Here is a 25,773-nt window from a genome sequence, read left to right as displayed (position 1 = left end):
CTATCTTAGAACTCCTGACACAAACGCCCTGATGTAACTCCTACAAAATAACCAGTTGCATCATTCCTTCTATATCACTCACTCTTTACCTCGACTCTACTAAGTTCCACTTATAATGGTACGAGAGTATGGAAGAATCCCAGCGTCACTCCGATCCAAGACATTCTCCCCCACTCAAATCCGCAAAATTCTTGTTGTGGGCTGTTCTATCGCTTCCTTGCGTCGCTTTGGTACCATCAACTCCGCTCGGTCGGGTCTTACATAAGCGCTGGACGCTCACCCAACAAAGCATACCAGTGCACTCCATTGGTGGCTTCTCACAATCAAAGTTGTTCGGGCATCTTCGATCACTTATGCTTTCCCTTACAATTGTGGCATTTGAAGCCAACTGTCCTTTCAGCATAACCCACTTTTGCATACTAAGCTTCTCTTGGTCTCAGCTAACCAATTGAGGTCTCTTTCCTTGTTGAAAATGTAATAGTAGACCCATCTTGAGATTTACCAATTGATTCGAGAACGTTATCCCTATTCATTGAGCAATTCAGTTCCTTCATGTGTTAAGCCACACTTTGTCTGATCCCCTTTTGCTCCGGTGATTCACTCTCCACCCTCATAAGACCGGGTAGACCACACAGGTTTTTCTCGAATTAACCCACATACTGAAGGGATCCTGCTCTAATACCATATGTCATTACTCTAATACCATCTGTCATGGCCCAACATATTCCAAGCCGCTAAGTAGCCGGTACAGAACCTAGCGAGTTGAGAACAGCCTTCATTTTATAGTTGTTTCTAAGAGCGGTACGACGAATAACGTTCTCGTATCGGATTGTACCACAACCAATTTTATTCGGGCATCCAATCCATCGAGCGAGACACACGGAATACTTCGGCACAACAATTAGTTTCAGCTTGCCATGACCTCATCAAGAAAGTAGCATCAGCTCCCGACCAGTTTGTGCGCGGAAGGTTAATCCCGTCTTCAGAATTCCTAGAGTTATAACCGTTTTATAATAAAATTCCTAAAACAAACACTTTGATGCCACTCCTACAAACCAGTTATATCGTTCATTCTGCATGACTCATTCTTCACCCCGACACACTAAGCTTCACTCATAAAGCTACGTGAGTACGGGAGAATCCCTGCATCACTCCAGTCCGTGACTTGTGCAGTGTTTCGACCTACCATAACCTCATCACAAAAGCGATATTAACTCTCACCTAGTTTATGAACAAAAAACCATTCCCGTCTTCCAAAACTAGTTATAATCTTTTACTAGAATTCTTAGAATAAACACCCCATGCCCTGCGTACGAATTTTGTATTATCCATTCTGCGTTAACACTACCAAGCTCCATCCATAAGGGTAAGTTAGTATGGGGGACTGCATCACTCCGGTCCGTGACGCATGCATGTGTGCAGTGCAGGTGCACGTGACTATTTTTTTTAAGCGAAGACGAAGCGGCCACATGTAACGACCTGACATGACGCTGTTCCCGTGAGGAAGAGGAAGAGACTACCTCGCTCACTCAGCCAGCTCTCTCTCTCTCTCTCTCTCTCTCTCTCTCTCTCTCTCTCGGCTCGCCACGAACGCACTTCGCTCCTTGTATCTACGTGCTCCGCCGCTACCTCGAGTTCCTGCAATGGCCGCCGTCATTCGCCGTAGTTGAGTGAAGGTAGATGCTGCCTCTCTACGTTTAGCTTCTCTCCGCCCTTTTTCTCTTTCGATCAGCTCACAGGTTCGCGTTCTCAGCGGCGTTCCGTAGAGTATCACCCGCCACCGATTGTGGAGAAACAGCCTAGTCAGGAAAGCCAGAGAGAGAGAGAGAGAGAGAGAGAGAGAGAGAGAGAGAGAGAGAGAAGGAGGGAGGGAGGGCGATGGTGTTTCTATTGCAGTAATAGTTATGGGGACAGACAGACTGGGTTGCGATACGATTTCCATTTTCGGTTGTAGGGGTAAATGGTTTCCTTCTTTCTCGTAATTCTACAGCTGCAGGAGCATGTCCATCGACCAAGAATCACGGTTGGCGTTACATTCGAAGATGTCTTTTTATAGAAAATCTCATGCATTCTTATAAAGTAATACTTAGCACATTAATGTGGATCCGTGTCCTTTACTCTTGATTTTTCCTTGATTATGATGTCTTGTCGTTGTTCCAGATTCATTAAATCACATGTTATTTGGATGCAATGGGACCATTCAGAAACGACATGCCTCTGTGCCCTGCAAGTCGGCATTGCGCGCAATGGGCTAGGAAGCACATGCAGTATTGCCTCTGCAGCGCGAAGGATGGAATATCTCTGTCCTTGGGTGTGGTTAGTGTGATCAGCTGGAGTGTCGCTGAGATACCTCAAATCGTCACCAATTACAAGCAGAAATCCGCAGAGGGTCTTTCCATTGCTTTCCTGATAACATGGGTACTCGGGTAATCTAATGCCTCTTTGCGGCTTCATAATTCTAATTTCTGTGCTTTATGTTTGCTCGTATTGTGTACGTGTCTGCTTTGGCTGGGGGAGTATAGTTTCTTGGTGGTAACAGCCCTGCTTTCTCATTGCTTTAAGTTCGACAATTATGTGCACAAACGTTGCTGCATGCTTCAAATGTTTTTGGCTCTTATCTTTCTACTCTTGCCTGAAAAAGGACTGGTGTAGCAAATGTCAAAAATCCCTACGGTCTAACAGCAGCTTCCAACTGGGGCTGTTCCACTTTGTTTTAATGAATTTGGGAGAAAAATATTTTGACCTGTTATTAAATAGGCCATGAGATTGTAAAATATCCTTTAAGATTGTTGCGATAGTAGATGTCTCAATCCATCTAATCAACTCTCAGCGTAAGTATTAACATCGAGTTGATAAGCTGACTGCCTTCATTCTTAACAAATCACGTTTTAATCTACGCAAGTTTTCAACAAAGGATGTGCCAATTCGGTATTCTCTGTTTTTTTGGCTTAAAAATTCTTCATTGATGGATTATAACCCTTGTTAAAGAAACTTCATTGCAGTGCTTGCTTTTTGGTGCATAGTGGCATGAAAATTCTATTTTGATTTATTCTATATCCAAATTTTTGGTGCATTGAGGCATGAATATACTGTGTTGACCATCTTATTATACAGGGATTTTTTCAACCTTTTTGGCTGCATGCTAGAACCTGCCACGGTGAGTTTTTATTTTCATATGTTTTATATGTTCCTCTCAAAAATGCTTTTAACCAAAGTCATCAAGGATGTAATGTACGTAGAATATGTGGTTTGTGTGATAACGTCTAGCAAAGTGATATGTAAGGATTTTTTTTTGGTAGATATGTGGTAGTGTACACTATTGAACCCCTAAATATCACTATTCTTGTCCAAAGGCATAAATAACAAAATGACATCTTTGCTTGCTTACCAACATGACATTTTTGCTTGCTTTTGCAGCTTCCTACACAATACTACATGGCAGTGGTATGAGATTCAAGCCTATTCTGTTGTTCACGATCAGTTCTTTTCTGTCAATTTTTCGATTCCCATATTGCTGAAGATGTGTGAGATAATTTTATTCATATTGCGCAATGCAGTTGTATACTGTGACTACAGTGGTACTCACTGGACAGACGGTATACTATGGTCACATCTACCCTTGGTTGAAGTACAGGCGGTCATTCTGCAAGGTGACAACACAAAAATGCTTTTCTTGCTAACTCTTTGCAAAAATCTCAGAATGCTACTCATCTTTCGAAGATAATATTAGAACTACATATGCTGCTGGAATTACAGAACGAAGTCTTCCAGCCTGGAAATTAGTTAATTTCATCCACAGAACAATCTTTGAGATGGAGATTAGGGAATCAAATTTACTCTCCCATGGTCTGTATTTTTATCATAACCTAAATTTTGTTCGCATATCATTATCTTTCTTTATCCATTTCTAATTTATTAACCTCCTTTCTAAAACTAACATTTAGACTTCAAGCATGATCTGCCGTTCCAAGTTTTTCTAGGTCCATCTATTTAAATTACTTTGTTTTCTCAGAACTGGATGATGCATGCGGATTTTAAAGAGAATCAATGGCCATTATATTTTTTTTTTACCTACAATCGTTCTGCTCATCTTAATTTCATAGCAGGTACTAGGGAAAGAAGATTATCAATTTATCACAGCTCTTTTCTTGCCCAAATGTTCTAGTATATTAAAGGTTCCCATTTGACAATGCGTTATTTTTCTAGTGACAGTCACAGATAGGTTGCCGTGGAATTACTGCCAGATGTTTTCATTTTTTTTCTTCTTTTTTGCACACACTCAATCTTCTATTGCCTCTGGTGTACACTTTAGGGTCCCAAGCCTAATCAGATTGAGTCCACGGGGGATGATAGACAAAGCATTCGCAAAGTCGGTGTGAAAGAAGCCAACAGCTCTGAGAGATCGCAAAATGGGTCTGACACCATTGATAGACAAAGTGTTTTGAGCTCACCAATTCCTCTTCCAGCACTTCCAACAAATGCTTCCCCTGGGAAAGGATTATATTACGTGTAATTAAATTTCTCTCTCCAAATTTCTCTGTCATCTGAATTTCTGCCTGACTTTTTATCTAGTATCCAGTATTTGTTCGATTTGAAGATTTATAGAAGTTTATTGGTTCATTCACATGGAGAGCACATGAGGATAAAATGAAAAGAATGATGAAAATCACCTATCCAGACAGTTGGCTGCAAGAATTAGGGATATTGGTGGCTTAGCTAAGCTCAGAAAATGTTTTCTTCAAGAGCTATGGCTGGCACAATCATTCGACTTTCATTTTGGCTGCCACTAATACTCTCATGGTTTATGATAGAGTATCATGCACTTTTCTAAAAGGTCAAAGATAAACCAATGTGCTGTTGTGGAGTGGTTCTGGGAATCATAATCTATCTTGGCTTTGATCATTAGACATTCTCACTTTTATCCTGTAGAAAAGGGACGTATGCTAAAAGATTAGACCTCATGCTCTGTCCTTGTTTTGGGATTATGTCTTCCATCATTAAAGAACAGTGCTCTTCTGTATTTCAATTCTTTTAAACCTGATTATAATAATTTTGCTACTCTAGATTGCCGCTCTGGCTGAAGATTCTTCATCTATTCCGCTTGAAAGTTGCTAGTCTTTTTGTAATATTAGACTAAATAACGATGATTTATGCTATAGAGGCTATTAATGTTCTCTAGTGCAAGAGAAAGCACAATTTTTAATAGTGAATGAAATAGCCTCAAGGCAATGAGGGTTGTCTTATGCAACTACGACAGATAATAATCGTTTATTTCAGATCAGCAAGATCTTTGTCAAGTAGCCATACTCCAATAGCAGGATCTTATTTTCCGCTAAGGATGAGTCCCAACAATGCTGACAATCGAGGTACAATTGAAGAGCCATTGCTTGCTGGAGATTTGTCAGAACAATCTGCACCATCACCAAAGACCAAAAACATGCTCTGCCTGGTATACTTTTCCTACAGCTTTGGTATTATGATGATGTTCACCATCTGTTGAAAGCCATTTATTGACTTATTTAACTTCAGGTCTCTGCAGTTACATTTTTTGGCACTTTCAATCTCCCCAAGCCAGTAAAAGACAGAGTAAGTTCTGTCTCCAAGAAACACAGTGGACGTGTCATGCAAGTTGGAAGAAAGCTTTTGCAGGTGATTTAAAATTTCAGATGATTTATCCAATAGACCTGTAGGGCACTCTAAGATCTAAGGTCCACTGCTGCATCCACATTTGATGAGTGGAAAGCCTAATCCATGATTTGCTATCAAGAGCCTATTTATAGTGACAGTTTGTTCCATTGACAATGTCAGATCTCCATTCACACGGCTTGACGTAGTTCCTCGCCGTGTTGCTTTACTTATTCTTGGGTCATTTGATGGATTCTTTTTTTGCTATACCAGTCAAAATAGTTCAGCTCTCATGATGATGAAAAAGGAAGCACTTAGATCAATTGAGAATGTCCATGTAAAAGGAAGGCAAAATAAACCTTGCACAAGGAGCGCTTATAGTAGAATGATTTGTCTCTGACTATTTCTTCTTGCATAGGGATTTTTATATTTGCATGTATGATTGGTAAATGAATCAGGTTAATGATGGAAATGGTTTTGCTGGCAATAGTGGAGTTGGAAGTTTCCTTGGTTGGGCAATGGCAGCTATTTACATGGGTGGAAGGCTTCCTCAGATTTGCTTAAATGTGAGGTTTACTTATCTGTTTTTAAATGTATGAAATTCTATACTTTCGTAAGCCTGGGAAAGAGCATTTGTACTCTTTTAATCCTTTGGTCTAAAATGGTTGGATTTGCTTGCGAAGCCCACATTATGCACAAGCCCACATGATTGCATAATTCTTCTCTATCCTTCCACATTCAACAGCAGACAAATGGCAGAAAGTTTTCTGTCTTGCACTTGATTTATTGAAATCTATTATGATTTCATCAGCATTAGCTTGTCATCACAATTGTTCTACTTGTATGCTAGGTTGAAAAGTAAGTCTAATCGGTGGTTTGTGCACTTTTTGCAGATCAGGAGGGGAAATGTTGAGGTGAGATCTTTGATTCATCTGGTAGTTTGTCAAACTTTTTGCGACATTTAATGCAAGAACGCATGTTATTCATCTGATAGGGTCCCAAATCATTTGAGATTAACTGAGGTTGAGGACTGACCATTTACGTTTTCCTGTTTCTTGCCTCCGTCTCTTGCCCATAAATATTTGTGGATTCAAGATCCTAACCCCCAAACCGGGAGATTCATAGATGCTCATTTGGGGAGGAATGTGCTTTCAGTCAATCCATTGTCTAATGATAGCTGCATCTCAAGGAACACTGAATATGTGTTAATTTAACTAATACTTCTGAAAGTTTTTTCTGATTGTAGGGACTTAATCCATTGATGTTCCTTTTTGCTTTGATTGGAAATATTACCTATGTAGCGAGGTAAATAAAACCTGTCTTATTAAACATGTTATGCATCTCTATTCCTTCTCTTATAATTGCTCTCTCATTTGCTGATATGGGATTTGTCTGTGTTTTAGTATACTAGTCAGCAGCTTAGACTGGTCTAAAATCAGGCCAAATTTACCATGGCTGGTGGATGCAACCGGTTGTGTCCTTCTGGACATTCTCGTATCCTTGTGGATCCAGTTACAAATGAATCAAAATTGAACTTACAGACCTGTTGAGTAACAGATGTTGCTCAAGATGATCTTTGCCCAACAAGGATCCTTAACATCTTGTCCAGATACTTATTCAGTTCTTCTACTTCACCTACTGGAGGAAACAAGATGGCAAAATTACCCGTGGAGACAGTGGTGCAGTGTTGAGATAGATGATGACAGTGCTTTACATGGTCTCTTTCTCTCTCTCTCTTTACACACACTCCACATGCATATATTTTGGGCATTAGTGTTTTGATTATATGTTCAGTTTATATCTTAACCAAACGACATCATAAGAACTTTGAGGTGCAGAAATTTCAAGCATATTATGGCTGCAATAATATGGTTCCACAGGAACTAATATCATCTGCTTCGATGTAATCTGCTAGAATGCCAATGTTTTTTCTCTGATCATGCTGTTGCAGGAATTTATGAGATCCATAAGCCGGTTTCAAGTGCTTTACCGGAGCTGACCCGGAGCTGACGGTGAATAAAATTCAGATCCTCCTCTTTGATCTTGGGAAAGGGAAACGAACTCTGTAGGCATGCAACATAAAGTTTCAAGGCGTGTGGATATTCATTTCTTTTTGGAACAGAAATGCTTTTCTTCATTCCCTCAAGCATTTGTCCTCTCAATCTGCGAATTTGCTTTCCTAATATAACTAAATCATGGTTCTGTCCCAGTGCTTCACAGACCCATAGGCCTTATGGAGCCCTTATTCCCTTTCCCATTTCAATGACAGGATTGAAGGACCCAGAAGAAATGCCTTTTCACGTGTAATAAGTTGTAATGACCTCAGTGATATAGATCAGACCAACCTAATTGGCGTGCATTTATCAGTACCTAATGATGTACACAAAAGGTTAGAGTTGTGCCCAACTCTTTTTGCCGGTTCGGAGCCCTCTTCAACTGTCAACTCTTTGTTTTGTCTCCTTATCCTCCCTCAATGTCATGAGAACTCGCCTGAAATTGAGAAGATGTTCCTCCGGTCCCATTTAGCGTCGGAAGCTGAACCCTAGGTGGCGACACATCCTTCATGTAGTCTCTCTCCAGACAGAACAAAATATGTGTCTTCGCGTCATGGTTGAGTTCTAAACGATACAGATTCTGCCCGGCACCATAGCCCGCTAGAAGCTGGTAGGATCTCTCTGATCTATCCATTGCAATGCACAGTTCCTCGGTACCCGCAGAAAGTTCAAATGAATATTTGTTCATTTGGTCCATTCTATTTACATCCTTAAGGAAATCTTCCACGGGAAACACGAGAGATACAAAGTTAAAAGTTTAACAATCCTGTCTAAGGGACTGGGGTTCATTAAGCACCCGACTCAAACGCATGGGTTGAGATTAACAGTCCTTTCGTCCTACACGTACCGAATAACTACTACAACACACAAGTCCGTGCTCTTAGCAATAGTAGCCGCAAGTCGTGAAGGTGTGGTGGTTCGAACTCAGATTTTGAGCGTGGAAGACGAATGCTGCAATTTGAATGATCCCCTTAGGAACATAAGTGGATTGTTGTACGTAGGATTCTCTCGTGGTATATACACTGGAAGGATCTCTCAATATGGACTAAAGGCTTAAAGCAGTCTTCAAACTTATGTTGTTTGTGCAATTTGACCCGCCATAATTTTTCCTTTAAATCTGGTCCTTTCACATGCTTGCGCTATTTAATATAACTCTGTTCATTCGCCGTAATGGCTCCAATCAAGTCACCACCGGCAAGGGTCGGTCTCCCGGAACCCTAGGCCCTTAAGTTGAATGTTGGAGGTGAATTCATGCGAGCAAGTTAAGAAACGGACCATCTATAAAGTCCATCTTCCTCAGCTTGCAAAGCCCCCATCCCGACTTCATCACGACTCCATCACGTAGAAGAAAGATGCACTATTTTTGGGGATAGGAACAGCCGTAGTGCCCTAACTCTTGTGCAGAGCTCACTTGAGTGCCATAACTTTTATACGGTGCTTACTTAATTGTTGCATCGAAGTAAAATCGATCTGTCACTTTCGGCAAATCATCCGACGTGAATTTTTTGTATTTTTTTAAATTGATTTTTGGTTGTTGATTTGTTTTTTTTTTTTTGGGTTTTTTATGTTTGTGCGCTAGCCGCAAAGGCGTTGTCCTCTTGGGCAAGGACCTTCGCAGCAAAGCCGCCGCACCCGCGGCCGGCGAGGGCCCAGATATGGCGAGAGTTGGCGGCGGATTTTTCGGTAAGGCAAATTGTCGATGACACTTAAGTGATTGATTTTTTAAATTTGTGGCACTTAAGCGATTGACTTTTCAAATTTGTGACACATAAGTAAGCGAAAAAAATTACAAAAATTGTCTACGTCGAAGCTAGCAGTGCCACATAGAATGCCTAGCGTCCACGTTGGATTTTCCGGCAAAGCAAATTAAAAATGGCACTTAAATGATCGATTTTTCATAGTGGTGACAGAGCGAAAAAAAAGTTATAGTACTCAAGTGAGCGCCTTACGAAAGTTAAGAAACTCATGCTAATTTATGTTCACCATGGATTGCACTGACGGGAACTACTATTAGAATATTACATAAAACTAATAATGCCAAATGCAACCGAGGAAAGATATACTTCAATAACTAACAGAAGAAACTTACAAGATTAATAAAAATAAAAAATAATGAGGAAAAAAGGCAGCCATCTTGATATTTTTTATATGCATGGAGTCGAGCCCATCTTGCAGGCACACCAAGACTTCTCTGAATTTTGAACAATTCAAGGAATCCATTATTTGCTCAAAGAAGATGAAGAGAGAGTCACAAAGGTGAGTTGAGTTTGGTAAACTATGAACCCGTTTAATACCATTTTTTTGGCATTTACCTGTAACAGCCCGAATTTCGATGTAATTCCGGGATTAATAAAACTGATATTAATTCGCATTTCATTTTAGTAAGTCTCGCCCGGAGCTGATCACTCTCGGGATACTAACCAATAGGGTATGGCTAACTAGAAAATGGTACGTGGACCGGAAACCCTATCGTGAAACGGACACCGATCACGAGAGACGCTGAGGGAATATTTTGGGCCAACGTGAGCCGATCGTAGGAAAGGGTGATGGATTTGGTTTGGCCAAGGCCAACGATGTACAATCGGATCGCAGGTGATTCTGCACGACCGAGAGTGCACGTGGCCAACCAGTCCTGAACTTAATTCGAACGATCGTGACCTCTGGGACTAGTGATAATTTCTCATTCTCTCAATGATCGGACCGTTATGACTCGGATAACCCTAGGTCGATACGCGTGACCTCTAAACAGCCGCCCGTTAGTGAGAGACCCTGAAATTGAAAGTTTAGCGAGTTTTGTTCACGGAATTTGGCCCGGATTTCGATGCCGATTTTCAAAGGCTTAAGAGACTATTTTTGGGAATCTGACGTCATATCACGCTGGCTATACACGTTTGGAGTTAGTACGAGTAAAAATTGAAATTTCGGTCCGGGGGTGAAAAATTACGATTTTGCCCCTCGGGACGCCAGCGTTGCTTTTCGAGGCCAAATGAGGTTATTTTTCGAGGCCGAAACCATTTTTGGGTGGCCACGCATACCTGGAGTCGTTATGGCCAAAAATTGGAATTTCGACAGAAATTGGAAAAAAAATATTATTTTATTCCCGAAACTTTGCGGCCGATTTTCGAGGGCTTGCGCGATGAATTTCGCGATTCCGACGCCATATTATGTTGGCCACGCACATAGAGGGTTGATACGGGCGAAAAATGGAACTTCGCCCCGGGACCGGAAAAATGACGGTTTTGCCCTTGGGCCGTTTTTAGTTCCGAATTTTGGGAAAATTTTTGGGGTAATTAAATATGGATTATCAGCTGTATTATTGGACCTAATGACCATTTTGCCCATCAATTATTGGGCTAGAACGAACGTCGGCCGTCGGATTAGGGGTATTTTGGTCAAACGGCCCGGATCGGCGACACGTGGCGCTTTGGACTGATATTTTTGACCAAGATCAGATCAGTTTCTCTCTCCTCTCCCTCTCATTCGGCTGAACCACCCCAGAACAGCCCCTCCTTCCCTTTTTCTCTCTCATTTTCTCTCTTGTTTGGCCTTGCCGGAGCAAGCCGCCGGTCACCGGAGCGCCGCCGCCGGCCGCCGTGCTCCGCCGTCGACCACCACAGCCCCCAGCCTGAGCCTCGCCTCCGTCCGACCCCTTTTTTCTCTCTCTCTTCCCTCTCTTTTTCTCTCCCGGGTTAGCACCGCCGCCGCCGCGCCGGAGCTCGGATCGCCGTTCTGTCACCACCCAGCCGTCCAGCCACGCCATACGACGCCGACTGTACCTGTCCCCCCCGTACAGTGTCCGTACGGTCGGTACTGTTCATCGCGTCCGTACGGTCATTGTTCACGCCGTACGTACACCGTCGCCGGGAATTCCGCCGCCGGTTTCACTGTTCACCAGTGATCGGCTGCCGTTCCCCATCGTCGTGACCTTGGCTTAAGTGAGTAAAATTCCTAAACCCGGATTAGGACTAATAGTGCGTTTTTCTGGACTGGTTTAGGTATTATCGATGTATAATTCGGACTGGATTGAGGACTGATTGGTGGAAATAAAATCCGAGGAATTTAGTGGGATTATTATAGATAATTATTGGGCTCGGATTGAGGAAATAGCGGCTGTCCATATTTTCGAGGAATGTACCGGATTATATTGGACAGCAAGAGTTATTAGCTGAATGGCCGGGATTAGCCAGAATGATTGGCTGTTGATTGATGGTGATCAATTGTGTTTAATTGTAAAATGCCATGTTGCGTGCTTGTGTGGCTGAATCGTGCGGAGTGTGATTGGCCAATTGATGGCTTGAATTGTGTATTTGGAATTGGGCCGCATAGTATTAATAGGCCAAGTAAGCACGTGGATTGTGAATTAGACACTGTGGAATGACTCTGATTGAACCGTGTGCCTGTGCCTATGTTATGTGGATGCTCATGTTGTATTTCATGGCACGCATTATGAATGCCGAGAATGAGGCTTGTGATGAAATTGTGTGAGACTGCATGCCTGTCATGAGCATGTGATCACCTAAAATACCCTGATGCGTGTTACGCGGGGTTCAGATAATAATGGGTTGTGTGATCACCTAAGGGCCTTCGGGTCGTGACCTTCAAGTCGATACCGTCCTCATGCACTTTGAAGCAGGACGATGCCCGGTACGTCCGGAAGACGACCATCCTCATGCACTTTGAAGCAGACTCTGGTTCATAAGGAGATCAGTGTTGCGCCTCATGCACTTTGAGAGAGGCTAGAGACACTGGGGCCGGATCGGTTCTTTGCGCCTCATGCACTTTGAAGCGAGGCTAGACGCACCGGGCCGTGAATGTTGTTGACTCGAGTCGTAATAAATAATAAATTGGGCGATTGCCGGTGTGGGCCAGTGGGCCGGGAAATGCACGTGACATGTCGACGACATTTGCATGCATGAACATGCATGGACTGGCATGCGAGTGTGTGAGACTCGGTGCATGAGCATGTGATTGGCGTACGTGTGATAATGTGTGCCACGTACATGCCGTGATTATTATATATTGAACTGCCTAACCTGCAGGGTCAGAATTATTTGATTGTTGTTGCATTATGATTTCAAATATTTGTTTCCGGTCAGGAGATTGCATGCTAGCCTAGCCTAGGTTTAGGGGTTGAACTCATTGAGATTCGTCTCACGGTTGTGTAAACCGAAACTTTTCAGACCCCCAGCCGTAAAGATGCCGAAACCGCCGCTTTTTGGAATACCTGTACAAATACGCCACACCAGTATACTAGTACCTACCCCGCAGCAAATGGGGAATCATATATAAGATACCGATCCATGGTGTTTGTAAACGTGGGAAAGTATTTTCATCAGACTCAGGAGTATGTGGCTTGGTGCCTAAGAGATGCTGACGGAAACCTAGGGCAACCCCTTAGGACCTTTGATGCGCTAATTGGTCAAAATGGATTGATGGAACCCATATATGCGGATGGCGAGGTGATCAATCCTCAGGATGTTTACGATGTAGATGGCGTTGATGAGCTTATGGATGGGGAGCCACAAAAACCACAGGTGATAGCTGAAGATCAAGACCAAGTTGCCGAGGAAGAAGACGAGCTGGAGGACATGGATCTGGATTCTGATGAAGACCACGGAGAGGTAGCTGAGGTAGGGTCAGATGTGGAGATAGGAGCTGATGAAGATGACGAGTTAGGTCTTTACCTAGATCCGGAGTTAGAGCTCGATTCAGAGGATGAGAGGATCGCGGCATAGGCTATGGACTGGGAGGAGTCAGAGTCTAGTGAGGAGGCCTCTGAGGAGTCGTCAGATGATCACACCGAATCCTCAGACCTGGATTGGGAGCCGTAGAGAGAAGCCAGAGCTTGATAGGGAGGATCGTTTCTTTTTGTCTGCAATCCCCCTGATAGGATTAGACGACTCACCCTAGCCACCGATCATTTTTGCTTGTGTGGCTGTTTGCAGGTTTTTGAGCCAGGTATAAACAAATATTGTAACAAGGTTTTCTATAGTAATGTAAGGATGTACATATTTTCTGCTGTGATCGTATTTATTGCTTGGCTATCTTTGGCTCATATTTTATAATTGTCAGGGTTTGTTTATTTCTTCCGCTTGTGCTTGATCTCTGTTGGGCGTTGGGTCGGCGACGCTTCCTGGGAGCGTTGCACCATAATCGACCAAGGTAGGGATGTTAGCGCTTCGTGGGGTACGGGGCGTGACATTACCGGTCCAAACCTATTTATAACATTTATTGAATATAATAAACACATATAATGACTCAGCCCATCGAATATGGATTAAGAGTCGTTCGTTTCGCTAAAAGTGAATGATTTGGATAATATTTTTCCCAAAAACAGTCGCTTGTATTAAAGAAAATTGTAATCATTATAGATAACAATTTATATCTAAAATATTTTCGTAAATCACGAATTTTTTTTTCGTTTATTTACTTTTACATTTTTGGGAAATCATTAGTTACAAACAGGGTTTGCGGGTCTACGGCACATTTTGACATCAGTAAAAGCCGACAGCAGTCGCACGCAACGACCACGCATGGCGCTGTTCACGTAAGGAAGCAGACGACCTCGCTCGCTCAGCTCTCTCTGTTATCTCTCTGGCTCTCCGCCCCTCCACGAGTTCCTGCCATGGACGCCGTCGTCCGCCATGGCTGAGTTAAGGTAGATCGTTCCTTTCTATATGTTTAACCTCCTCTCCTTCCTTCTCTCTCTTTCGATTAGCTTCCGAGTTCGCGCTCTCCGGGCAGTCCGTTGCGTGTCATTCATCGCCGATCACGCACTGTTTCGGCGGAAACACGTCGATGATATCGCCTCTCGCTGATGTTCAGCTTTGTCACGGCGACCGAGCTTGTGTTGAGAAAAAGATACAGCGCCGTTGGCTCTGTGTGCGCCTTTTTCTTTTAAGTTTACCTTCTCTATTGCAACACCCATGCCGGAGCATGTCCATCAACCAAGAAGAAGCACAACATACCCGCAAGGAACAGATGGTTGCAAACTGATCTGTGACATGTCTTCGCCGACATGATCGCAAGTCTCCTGATCTATGTAAAGTCTTGATCAGAAGAGCAGGAGAAGGAAAAGAAAGAAAACGGAGGTGAACAAATTAGAGCATAAACTCACCAACCACCATCAAAAGATAAGTTGGCCTTCGTCTTGCGACTTCGCAGTGTGACCTTAGGACGAGAATTTGGAAGTGGAGAAACAGCCCAGTTAGGAAAGTCAGAGAAAGAGAGAGAGAGAGAGGGCCTATAATTATGGGGACAGACTGGGTTGCGATTGGATTTCCATTTTGGGTTGGATGGGTACATGTGGTTTCCTTCTTTTTTTCTTTTTTCTTGATTTTACAGCTGCAGGAGCTTGTGTATCGACCAAGAATCATGCTTGGCGTCTGTTCTATAAAAGTGTTGAAATAGTGAAAATTCTAGAAAAATATCTATGTAACATGCTATAGATTTTTCCTTAGTGGCGGTGGAAGAGGGCTATAAATAGCCAACCCCTCTCCACTTGAAGAATACACACCTATCAGAAGAAAAAACTAAGTCCCTTGTACAAAGCCTTCATAATACAATACTTTTTGTCTTCTTTGTTTCCTACTTGTCTTCCACTATCAAAAGTTTTGTTCTACTATTGCTTCAAGTCCAAGTACCAACACTTGTACTCACTAAATCACTCACTCACTTACAAAACAAATCACGCTTCCGCAAATTCTAACGAGTGGTATCGAGCCACGTTTTTGGTTGGTATTGGGCGTTTGTCCGAACCACCCGTTCCTAAAACTACCCATTCAACTATCCAACAACTAAACTATGGCCAACTCTACATCATCCTCATTTCCCATTCCTATTTTCGATGGGAATAATTACGACTATTGGAGCATTAAAATGACTACTTTCTTGATGGCCCAAGATTTATGGGACATCGTAGAAAAGGGTTATGAGGCTCCACAAGAAGGTGCAAGTGTTCCAAAAGATCAACTACAAAAGGATGCAAGAGCACTATGTGTTATTCAGCAAGCACTCTCGGAAACAGATTTCCGAGGATAATTGGAGCGAAGACAAAAAGAAGGCATGGGAAACACTACGAGATGAATTCCAAGGATCGAAAAGGTACGCACTATTCGGCTTCAAACTCTAAGAAGAGAATTTGAGAATTCTAAAATGAAAGTAAATGAGACCGTTCAAGAATACGTGGGAAATTAAAAGAACTAGTTAATCAAATGAGAGCCTATGGAGATGAAATCGCGATCAAAGGGTCGTAGAAAAATACTAGTGTCACTTACTAGAAAGTATAATCCTATTGTGACAACTATAGAAGCAACTAAAGATTTAACGACCCTGTCACAAGTGAATTAATTGGCTCTCTAGAAGCACATGAGAAAAGATTGATGGCACAAGATGAAGATTCGGTTGAAAGTGCCTTTCATCCAAAATAAACATACGGTCTCATCAATCTAAAAATGGTGGAAGGAGCTTATGGAAAAGTAAAAAAGGAGGAGAAACTATCCAAAGGAAAAATACCCACATTGTGGAATTTGCAAGAACACTAATCATCTAGAGAAAGATTGCTGGTTTAAAAATAAACCACAATGCCGCTTTATAAAAGATATGGCCATGTAGAAAAGAATTGTCGCTCAAAACAAATAATCGAGCCAACTATGTTGAAGAAAAAGAAACTGAAGACAACACATTCTACGCAGGCCAAGCGGCAAATGATAAGAAAAATGATACGTGGTACATTGATAGTGGGTGTAGCAATCATATGACGGGGATGAATCTATATTTACCGATATTGATACGTCGGTGAAATCCCAAGTGAAATTGGGCAATGGCACATTGGTCGAAGTAAAAGGAAAAGGCACTATAGCCATTGAATCAAATAAAGGCCCAAAATATATTCAATGTATATCTTGTCCCCAGTCTTGCTCAAAATTTATTGAGCGTGGGCCAAATGATTCAAAGTGGGTATTCTCTATACTTTAGAGAAGATGCCTGCATTATCTATGATAAATATAAAAATATCATTGCCTCTGTTAAGATGGAGAATAGGAATTTTCCTATTCAATGGAAATATATCGTGAGATGTAGCCATGAAAGCTCAACTTGATGATTCATGGCTTTGGCATCGAAGATTTGGCCACTTCAACTTTGCTGGGCTAAAAGTTCTCCATAAAAAAAAATGATGAGAGATTTTCCAGCTATTTCGAAATTTCAGATGTTTGTGAAGGCTGTCTACATTCGCTTGGAAAACAACAAAGACAATCCTTCCCATCCGGAGGTGCGTGGAGAGCTCGAAGCCATTGGAGCTAGTGCATACGGATGTGTGTGTCCAATGAGGACCCTCACACCCAGTCAAAATAAATATTTCATCCTATTCATCGTTGACTACACAAGAATGACGTGGGTCTACTTTCTTCGAGAAAGATCGGAGGTCTTCTCTATTTTCAGAAAATTCAAGAACCACGTCGAAAATCAAAGTGGCCGCAGAATCAAAGTTCTAAGGAGCGACGGAGGCACGGAATACAACTCAAGGGAGTTCAATAAATTCTGTGAAGATGAAGGAGTTCATCATCAACTAACCGTGCTACGCCCGGAGCAAAATGGAGTAGCGAAAGGAAGAATAGAACCGTCATGGAGATGGCAAGGTCTATGCTAAAGGAGAAAGGCCTTCCCAACACGTTTTGGGCGAACGTCTATACGGCGGTATACATCTTAAACGATGTCCAACTAAAGCAGTCCAAAATAAAACTCCGGTTGAAGCATGGAGTGGACAGAAGCCTTCAGCGAAGCATCTCAAGGTGTTTGGCTGCATATGTTACGTCCACATTCCTGCTCAAAAGAGGAGCAAGCTAGATGAGAAGACAGAAAAAAGGAATCTTCCTCGGCTACACGACCAATCAAAAGGCTATCGGGTCTACAACCTAAGAACTAAGAAGCTCATGATCAGTCGAGACATCGAATTTGACGAGAATGGCGCCCGGAATTGGGAGGACGAAAAGATTGAGAAGAAGTATGTCAACTTGCCGGACAAACAACCTGCTCGAGAGGATTCAACATCACAAGATGAAGGTGAAGTGCCGATTCAACCACTCAAGACGTAACACCACCATCCTCTCCCGGCGCAACACAAGAAGAATCTACTTGAGAATCTCCTATTTTAAGGGTAAAATCTCTTAGAAAAGTTTATGAAACATGCAACTTTGCGCTTTTAGAACCAGAGAACTATGAAGAGGCTACCAAAGAAGAAGTTTGGATTAAGGCCATGGAGGAAGAAATCAAGATGATAGAGAAGAATGAAACGTGGGGCTCGTCGATCGCCCCGACGACAAAGAAATCATTGGTGTCAAGTGGGTTTACAAGACAAAGCTCAATGTAGATGGATCAATTCAAAAGCATAAGGCAAGGCTCGTGGCGAAAGGATACTTGCAACAACCAGGTATTGACTATACTAAACTTTCGCTCCTGTTGCACGCTTTGATACTATTCGGGCACTCATAGCCTTAGCAGCACAAAAGGAATGGAAGATCTATCAACTAGATGTAAAGTCTGCATTCCTTAATGGATATCTTCAAGAAGAAATATATGTGGAACAATCACAAGGCTTTACCATCAAAGGCCAAGAAGAAAAAGTCCTCAAGCTCAAGAAGGCCCTCTATGGGTTAAAACAAGCACCACGAGCATGGTATAGCGAATAGACGAATACTTTACCAAGCAAGGATTCGGAGGAGCATGAGTGAGCCAACGCTCTACATCAAGACCCAAGGTAAGTCCGACACTCTCATTGTCTCTTTGTATGTGGATGATCTAATATATACGAGGGAACAATGAAAAGATGATTCAAGAATTCAAAGAAGAAATGATGAAGACATTCGAGATGACGGACTTGGGCTTGATGCGCTACTTCCTCGGTATCGAGATCAACCAAAATGAAGGAGTTTTTATCTCACACGGAAAAAATATGCCGAGAACCTCCTTAAGAAATTCAAGATGAATAATTGCAAAACAGTTGCAACACCGCTCGTGACAAACGAGAAACTATTAAAGGAAAATGGAGCGAGAAAAAGTCGACGCCACCCTCTGAAGTCGATTGGTAGTCTATTATATCTCACTGCTACACGACCGGACATCATATACGCAACAAGTCTACTATCACGATTCATGCAAGTCCAAGTCAAATTCACTTTGGAGCTGCCAAGAGAATTTTAAGATACATACGAGGAACGAGCAGATTATGGCATTTGGTATCGGCCAAGTTCAACTGCTAAGCTCGTTGGCTACACAGGACAGTGGATCGGCGGGATCAGCTGACGATAGGAGGAGCACCACTGGCTATGCATTCACACCTGGGCTCCGGAATATTCTCTTGGGCATCTAAAAAACAAGACTCGTGGCACAATCTCTGCGAAGCTGAATATATCGCGGCTGCTACGACTACTAGTCAAGCAATATGGCTTCGAAGAATTCTAGAAGACATTGGAGAAGCACAAACGGAATCAACTCCAATATTTTGCGACAACAAGTTTGCGATCGCCATATCAAAAATCCTGTCTTCCATGGAAGAACCAAACACATAGACATCAAATATCACTTCATCCGTGAAGTGCAATATAATGGAGAGATCGAGCTCAAATATTGCAAGACCGAAGATCAAGTCGCGGACATATTCACTAAAGCACTACCGCTGGTCAAGTTCGAGATGTTAAGAAGCATGCTTGGAGTTTCTCGAAATTGGATCAAGGAGGAGTGTTGAAATAGTGATCCAATTTCTAGAATTTTCTAGTATGCTCAAGATTTTGGAGAATAGATATTTAAATGAATAATCTAGAAAGTTGTGAGAAATATCTAAGATATTTCTAGAAAAGTTTCTAGAAAAATCTTTGATATTTCTAGAAGGTTAATGAGACATGTGTAGAAAATTCTAGAAAAATATCTATGTAACATGCTATAGATTTTTCCTTAGTGGCGGTGGAAGAGGGCTATAAATAGCCAACCCCTCTCCACTTGAAGAATACACACCTATCAGAAGAAAAAAACTAAGTCCCTTGTACAAAGCCTTCATAATACAATACTTTTTGTCTTCTTTATTTCCTACTTGTCTTCCACTATCAAAAGTTTTGTTCTACTGTTGCTTCAAGTCCAAGTACCAACACTTGTACTCACTAAATCACTCACTCACTTACAAAACAAATCACGCTTCCGCAAATACTAACAAAAAGATGAACTTTTATTCAGTAAATCTTATGCACCCTTAATACTCGGCACGTGAAAATGGTTCCGTATCTTTCACTCTTTATATTCCCTTGATTATGTAATCTTCTCATTGTGCCCAGATTGGTTAAATCACATCTTATTTGGATGCAATGGGACCATCCAGAAGCGACATGCCTCTGTGCCCTGCAGGTCGGCACTGCGCGCAGTGGGCTAGGAAGCACATGCAGTATTGCCTCTGCAGTGCGAGGGATGGAATATCTCTGTCCTTGGGTGTGGTTAGTGTGATCAGTTGGGGTGTCGCTGAGATACCTCAAATCGTCACTAATTACAAGCAGAAATCCGCAGAGGGTGTTTCCATTGCTTTCCTGATGACATGGGTACTCGGGTAATCTAATGCCTCTTTGCAGCTTCGTAATTCTTCTTTCTGAGCTTTACCTTTGCTCTTATTGTGTACGTGTCTGCTTTGGCTGGGGGAGTATAGTTTCTTGGTGGTAACAGCCCTGCTTTCTCATTGCCGTAAGTTCGACAATTACCTGCCCAAATGTTGCTGCTACTTCCAATGTTTTTGGTTCTTATCTTTCTACTCTTGCCTGAAAAAGGACTGGTGTAGCGAATGTAGAAAACCCTACGGTCTAACAACAGCTTGCAACTCGGGCTTTTCTACTTTGTTTCAATGAATTTGGGAGAAAATTATTTTGCAATGATAGATGTCCCGATCCATCTATTCACTTCGCAGCGTAACATCGAGTTGATAAGCTGACTGCATTCATTCTTAACAAATCATGTTTTAATTTACGCAAGTTTCAACAAAGGATGTGCCGATTCGGTGTTCTCTGTTTTTTCGGCTTAAAATCCTTCAACAAAGGATGTGCCGATTCAGCGTTCTCTGTTTTTTCGGCTTAAAATCCTTCATCGACCGGTTATAACACTTGCTAAAGAAACTTCATTCCAGTACTTGCTTTTTGGTGCATAGTGGCATGAAAATTCTATCTTGATTTATTCTATATCCACATTCTTGGTGCATTGAGGCATGAATATACTGTGTTGACCATCTTATTTTACAGGGATTTTTTCAACCTTTTTGGCTGCATGCTGGAACCTGCCACAGTGAGTTTTTATTTTCTTATGTTTTATCTGTTCTTCTCAACAATGCTTTTAAACAAAGTCATCGAGGATATACTGTACATAGAATCTGTGGTTTGTGTGATAACTTCTAGCAAAGTGATGTAAGGATTTATTTTTTGGTAGAAATGTGGTAGTGTACACTATTGAACCCCTAAATATCACTATTCTTGTCCAAAGTCATAAATAACAAGACGACATCTTTGCTTGCTTACCAACATGACATTTTTGCTTGCTTTTGCAGCTTCCTACACAATACTACACGGCAATGGTATGAGATTCAAGCCTATTCTGTTGTTCATGATCAGTTCTTTTCTGTCAATTTTTCAATTCCCATATCGCTGAAGATGTGTGAGATAATTTTATTCATGTTGTGCAATGTGCAGCTGTATACTATCACTACAATTGTATTCACTGGACAAACGGTATACTATGGTCACATCTACCCTCGGTTGAAGTACAGGCGGCCATTCTGCAAGGTAATAACATGAAGATGCTTTTTACTTGCTAACTCTTTGCAAAAATTTCAGAATACTACATATCTTTCGAAGATCATATTGGAACTATATTCTGCTGGAATCACAGAACCAACTCTTCCTGCCTGGAAATTAGTTAATTTTTCCACTGAACAATAATCTATTGAATGATATCTTTGAGATGGATTTCAGGGAGGCAGATTTGCTCTTTGATGATCTGTATTTTTATAATTATTTAAATTTTGTTCGCATATTATTATCTTTCTCTATCCATTTCTAATGTATTTACCTCCTTTCTAAAACCAAATTCAGACCTTTAAGCATTATCTGCTGTCCTAAGTTTTCTAGGTCCATCCATTTTTATTTACTTTGTTTTCTCAGAACTGGATGATGCATGCGGATTTGAATGAGAATCAATGGCCAATATATTTTTCTTGATCTACAATTGTTCTGCTCATCTTAATATCATAGCAGGTACTAGGGTAAGAAGATTATCAATTTATCACAGCTCATTCCTTGCCCTAAATGTTCTAGTATATTGAAGGTTCCCATTTGGCAATCCTTATATTTCTAGTGACACTCACAGATGGTTTGCCGTGGAATTACTGCCAGAAGTTATGATTTTTCTCTTCTTTTTGCACGCGCTCAGTCTTCTATTGCCTTTGGTGTACAATTTAGGGTCCCAAGCCTAATCAGATTGAGTCGGCGGGAAATGATAGACAAAGCATTCACAAAGTCAGTGTGAAACAAGACAACAGCTCTGAGAGATCACAAAATGGGTCTGATGCCATTGATATACAAAGTGTTTTGAGCTCACCAATTCCTCTTCCACCACTTCCAACAAATGCTTCCCCTGGGAAAGGATTATATTATGTGTAATTAAATTTCTCTATCATCTGAATTTCTGCCTGGCTTGTTTATCGAGCATCCACTATTTGTTTGATTTGGAGTTTATTGGATTAGCTGCATATAATGTAAGACTCGTTCACATTGAGAGCACATGAGGATAAAATGAAAAGAATGATGGAAATGAGCTGATCAGACAGTTGGCTGCAAGAAATAGGGATATCGGTGACTTAACTAAGCTCAGAAAATGTTTACTTCAAGAGCTATGGCTGGCACAATCATTCAACTTTCATTTTGGCTATCACTAATACTCTTGGTGTATGATAGGGTATAGTGCATTTTTCTAAAATCAAAAGATATACTAATGTGCTGTTGTGGAGTAGTTCTGTAATTAATAATTAATCTCTGGCTTTGATCATTAGACATTCTCACACTTTTATCCTATAGAAAAAGGACGTATGCTAGAAGATTAGAGATCATTCTCTGTTATTGTTGTGGCATTATGTCTTCCATCATTGGAGAATAGTGCTCTTCTGCATTAAGATTCTTTAAAAGTTGATGATAATAATTTTGCAACTCTAGATTGCCGCTCTGGCTGAAGATTTTTCATCTATTCCGCTTGAAAGTTGCTAGTCTTTTTGTAATATGAGAATAAATAATGATGGTTTATGCTATAGCGGCAATGTTCTCTGGTGCAAGAGAAAGCACAATTTCCAACAGCGAATGAAATTGCCTCAAGGCAATAAGGGTTGTCTTATGCAACTATGACAGATAATAGTCGTATGTTTCAGATCAGTGAGATCTTTGTCAAGTAGCCATACTTCAACAGCAGGATCTTATTTTCCACAAAGGATGAGTCCCAACAATGCTGACAATCGAGGTACGTTTGAAGAGCCATTGCTTGCTGGAGATTCGTCAGAAAAATCTGCACCATCACCGAAGACCAAAAACATGCTATGCCTGGTATACTCTTCCTAGAGCTATGGTATTATACTGATGTGATGTACATCAGCAGTTAAAAGCCATTTATTGACTTATTTTCTTCCAGGTCTCTGCAGTTACATTTTTTGGCACTTTCAATCTCCCCAAGCCAGTAAAAGACACAGCCAGTTCTGTTTCCAAGAAACACAGTGGACTTGTCATGCAATTTGGAAGAAAGCTTTTGCAGGTGATTTTAACTTTCAGATGATTTATCCAATAGACCTGTAGGGCACCACAAAATCTAAGGTCCACTGCTGTATCCACAATTGATGGGTGGAAAGCCTAATCCATGATTAGCTGTCGAGAGCCTATTCATAGTGACAGTTTGTTCCATTGACAATGTCAGATCTCCATTCACATGGCTTGACGTGGTTCCTCTCTGTGTTGCTTCACTTATTGCTGGGTCATTTGGTGGATTTTGTTTTTGCTTTACCAGTCAAGATAGTTTAGCTCTCATTCGGATGAAAAAGGAAGCACTTAGATCAATCGAGAATGTCCATGTAAAAGGAAAGCAAAATAAACCTTGCACAAGGAGTGCCCAAAGAATAATGATTTCTCTGACTATTTCTTCTTGCATAGGTATTTTTCAAATTCACATTTATGATTGGTAAATGATATCAGGTTAATGATGGGTTGTTTCAAGAAAATGGTTTTGCTGGATATAGTGGAGTTGGTACTTTCCTCGGTTGGGCAATGGCAGCGATCTACGTGGGTGGAAGGATTCCTCAGATTTGCTTAAACGTGAGATATAACTATCTGTTATTAAATCTATGAAATTCTATACTCTTGTAACCGTGGCCATTTGTCTATAATGGTTGGATTCACTCGCCAAGCCCGCGTGAGGCATACTTCTTCTCTATCATACTGCATTCTGTCTTTACACAGCAGACAAATGGCAGAAAGTTTTATGTCTTGCACTTGGTTTATTATGATGAAAATGAAGAAGCCACGTTTGCTGATCATCAGAATTGTTCTAATTGATATGCTAGGTTGAGATGTAAGTCTAATGTTCAGTGGTTTGTGCACTTTTTGCAGATCAGGAGGGGAAATGTTGAGGTGAGATCTTTGATTCATATGGTAGTTTCTCAAACATTTTGTGACATTGAACACAAGAACTCATTAAATTCGTCTGATAGGGTCCCGAGTCATTTGTGATTGACTGCGGTTGAGGACTGACCATTTGCATTTACCTTTTTCTTGCCCATCTCTTGCACGTACATATTTGTGGATTCAAGATCCTAAAACCCCCAAAAGCCAAGAGATTCCCAGATGCTCATTAGGGGAGGAAAACAATGTGCTTCCAGTCAAAATTCCATTGTCTTATGATAGCTGCATCTCAAAGGAATACTAATTATGTGTTGATTTAAACAATGCTTGCTGAAAGTTCTTTCTGATTGTAGGGACTCAATCCACTGATGTTTCTTTTTGCTTTGATTGGAAATATTACCTATGTAGCAAGGTAATAAAGACCATCTTCTCAGCATGTTATGTATCTCTATTCCTCTTCTCATCATTTCGCTCTCATTTGCTGATGTGGGATTCGTCTGTGTGTTTCAGTATACTAGTCAGCAGCTTAGATTGGTCAAAAATCAGGCCAAATTTACCTTGGCTGGTGGAATCAAGTGGTTGTACCCTTCTGGACATTTTTGTATCCTTGTCAATCCAGTTACAAATGTATCAACATCGAACTTACAGACCTGTTCAGTAAATGATGTTGCTCAAGATGATCTTTGTCCAACAAGGATCCTTAACATCTTGTCCAGATACTTATTCAGTTCATCTACTTCAACTACTGGAGGAAACAAGATGTCAAAATTACCCCTGGAGATAGTAGTGCAGTGTTGAGATAGATGAGAACAATACTTTACAAGGTCTCTCTCTCTCTCTCTCTCTCTGTACACACTCCACATACATATATTTTGGGCATGCGTGTTTCAGTTATAGGTTCAATAAATTTCTTAATTAAGCAACATCCTGTAAGGATCGTGAGGTGCAGAAAAGCATGTTATGGCAATAAAATCGTTCCATAAGAACTACTATCATCTTCTTTTATGTAATCTGCTAAACTGTCAATGTTATTTTTCTGATCATGTTGTTACAGGAATCTTTTTAGCTCCATAAGCAGGTTTCATGTGCTCTACTGGAGCTGATGGTGAATAAAATTCAGATTTTGATCATGGGAAAGTAGAACTGACTCTGTTGGCATGGAACATAAAGTTTCAAGGTGTGGATATTTGTTTCTTTTTGGAAAAGAATTGCTTTTCTTCGGTCCCTCAAGCATTTGTCCTCTCAATCTGGGACTTTGGTTTTCTTATATAACTAAATCACGGTTCTGTCCCAGTGCTTCACTCTGCTTATTCTTTAGCCCTCTGATGGTATATGCTGGTGAAACGTAAAAATCATAAACATGATCCTGCGTTGTCAAGGGGAAATTCAAGCTACTAATTGATTGTTTTGACAAATCC

The 25,773-nt window shown here is 41.2% G+C and overlaps 2 protein-coding genes across 4 annotated transcripts; both read left to right on the top strand.

Moving 5' to 3' along the window:
* The first annotated feature begins 1,536 nt into the window (after nucleotides 1-1,536).
* LOC115674885 (probable vacuolar amino acid transporter YPQ1) lies at nucleotides 1,537-25,737 on the top strand. 3 transcript variants are annotated; one of them, XM_030597406.2, is made up of 15 exons: nucleotides 1,537-1,676; nucleotides 2,161-2,426; nucleotides 3,115-3,157; nucleotides 3,418-3,444; nucleotides 3,558-3,650; nucleotides 4,313-4,509; nucleotides 5,278-5,449; nucleotides 5,530-5,649; nucleotides 6,084-6,191; nucleotides 6,519-6,539; nucleotides 6,872-6,930; nucleotides 7,029-7,119; nucleotides 7,235-7,342; nucleotides 7,577-7,599; nucleotides 25,434-25,737. In XM_030597406.2, exons 2-13 carry the CDS (start codon nucleotides 2,191-2,193, stop codon nucleotides 7,319-7,321), a joined length of 1,254 nt encoding a protein of 417 aa, XP_030453266.2. In that variant the 5' UTR covers nucleotides 1,537-1,676; nucleotides 2,161-2,190; the 3' UTR covers nucleotides 7,322-7,342; nucleotides 7,577-7,599; nucleotides 25,434-25,737. The 3 variants fall into 3 exon arrangements, 2 of the variants coding, with proteins under 2 accessions (XP_030453266.2, XP_030453265.2); XM_030597405.2 differs by lacking the exon at nucleotides 25,434-25,737 and having other exon boundaries at nucleotides 7,577-7,848; XR_008818917.1 differs by lacking the exons at nucleotides 7,029-7,119; nucleotides 7,235-7,342; nucleotides 7,577-7,599; nucleotides 25,434-25,737 and having other exon boundaries at nucleotides 6,476-6,539; nucleotides 6,872-6,908.
* Nucleotides 14,201-25,516, top strand: LOC115674798 (probable vacuolar amino acid transporter YPQ1). Its single transcript, XM_056321450.1, has 14 exons — nucleotides 14,201-14,337; nucleotides 20,003-20,268; nucleotides 20,948-20,990; nucleotides 21,250-21,276; nucleotides 21,392-21,484; nucleotides 22,160-22,356; nucleotides 23,119-23,290; nucleotides 23,376-23,495; nucleotides 23,930-24,049; nucleotides 24,344-24,364; nucleotides 24,709-24,767; nucleotides 24,866-24,956; nucleotides 25,072-25,179; nucleotides 25,410-25,516. Exons 2-13 carry the CDS (start codon nucleotides 20,033-20,035, stop codon nucleotides 25,156-25,158), a joined length of 1,266 nt encoding a protein of 421 aa, XP_056177425.1. The 5' UTR covers nucleotides 14,201-14,337; nucleotides 20,003-20,032; the 3' UTR covers nucleotides 25,159-25,179; nucleotides 25,410-25,516.
* Nucleotides 25,738-25,773: the final 36 nt, after the last annotated feature.

The sequence above is a fragment of the Syzygium oleosum genome, unplaced genomic scaffold (assembly GCF_021117445.2).
Source record: "Syzygium oleosum isolate NSW1041296 unplaced genomic scaffold, Sole_v2.1 Sole_v2.23, whole genome shotgun sequence".
In the NCBI taxonomy this organism is placed as follows: Eukaryota; Viridiplantae; Streptophyta; class Magnoliopsida; order Myrtales; family Myrtaceae; genus Syzygium; species Syzygium oleosum.
The sequence above is the reverse complement of the archived record's forward strand: the minus strand, read 5'-3'. Positions and strand labels throughout refer to the sequence as shown.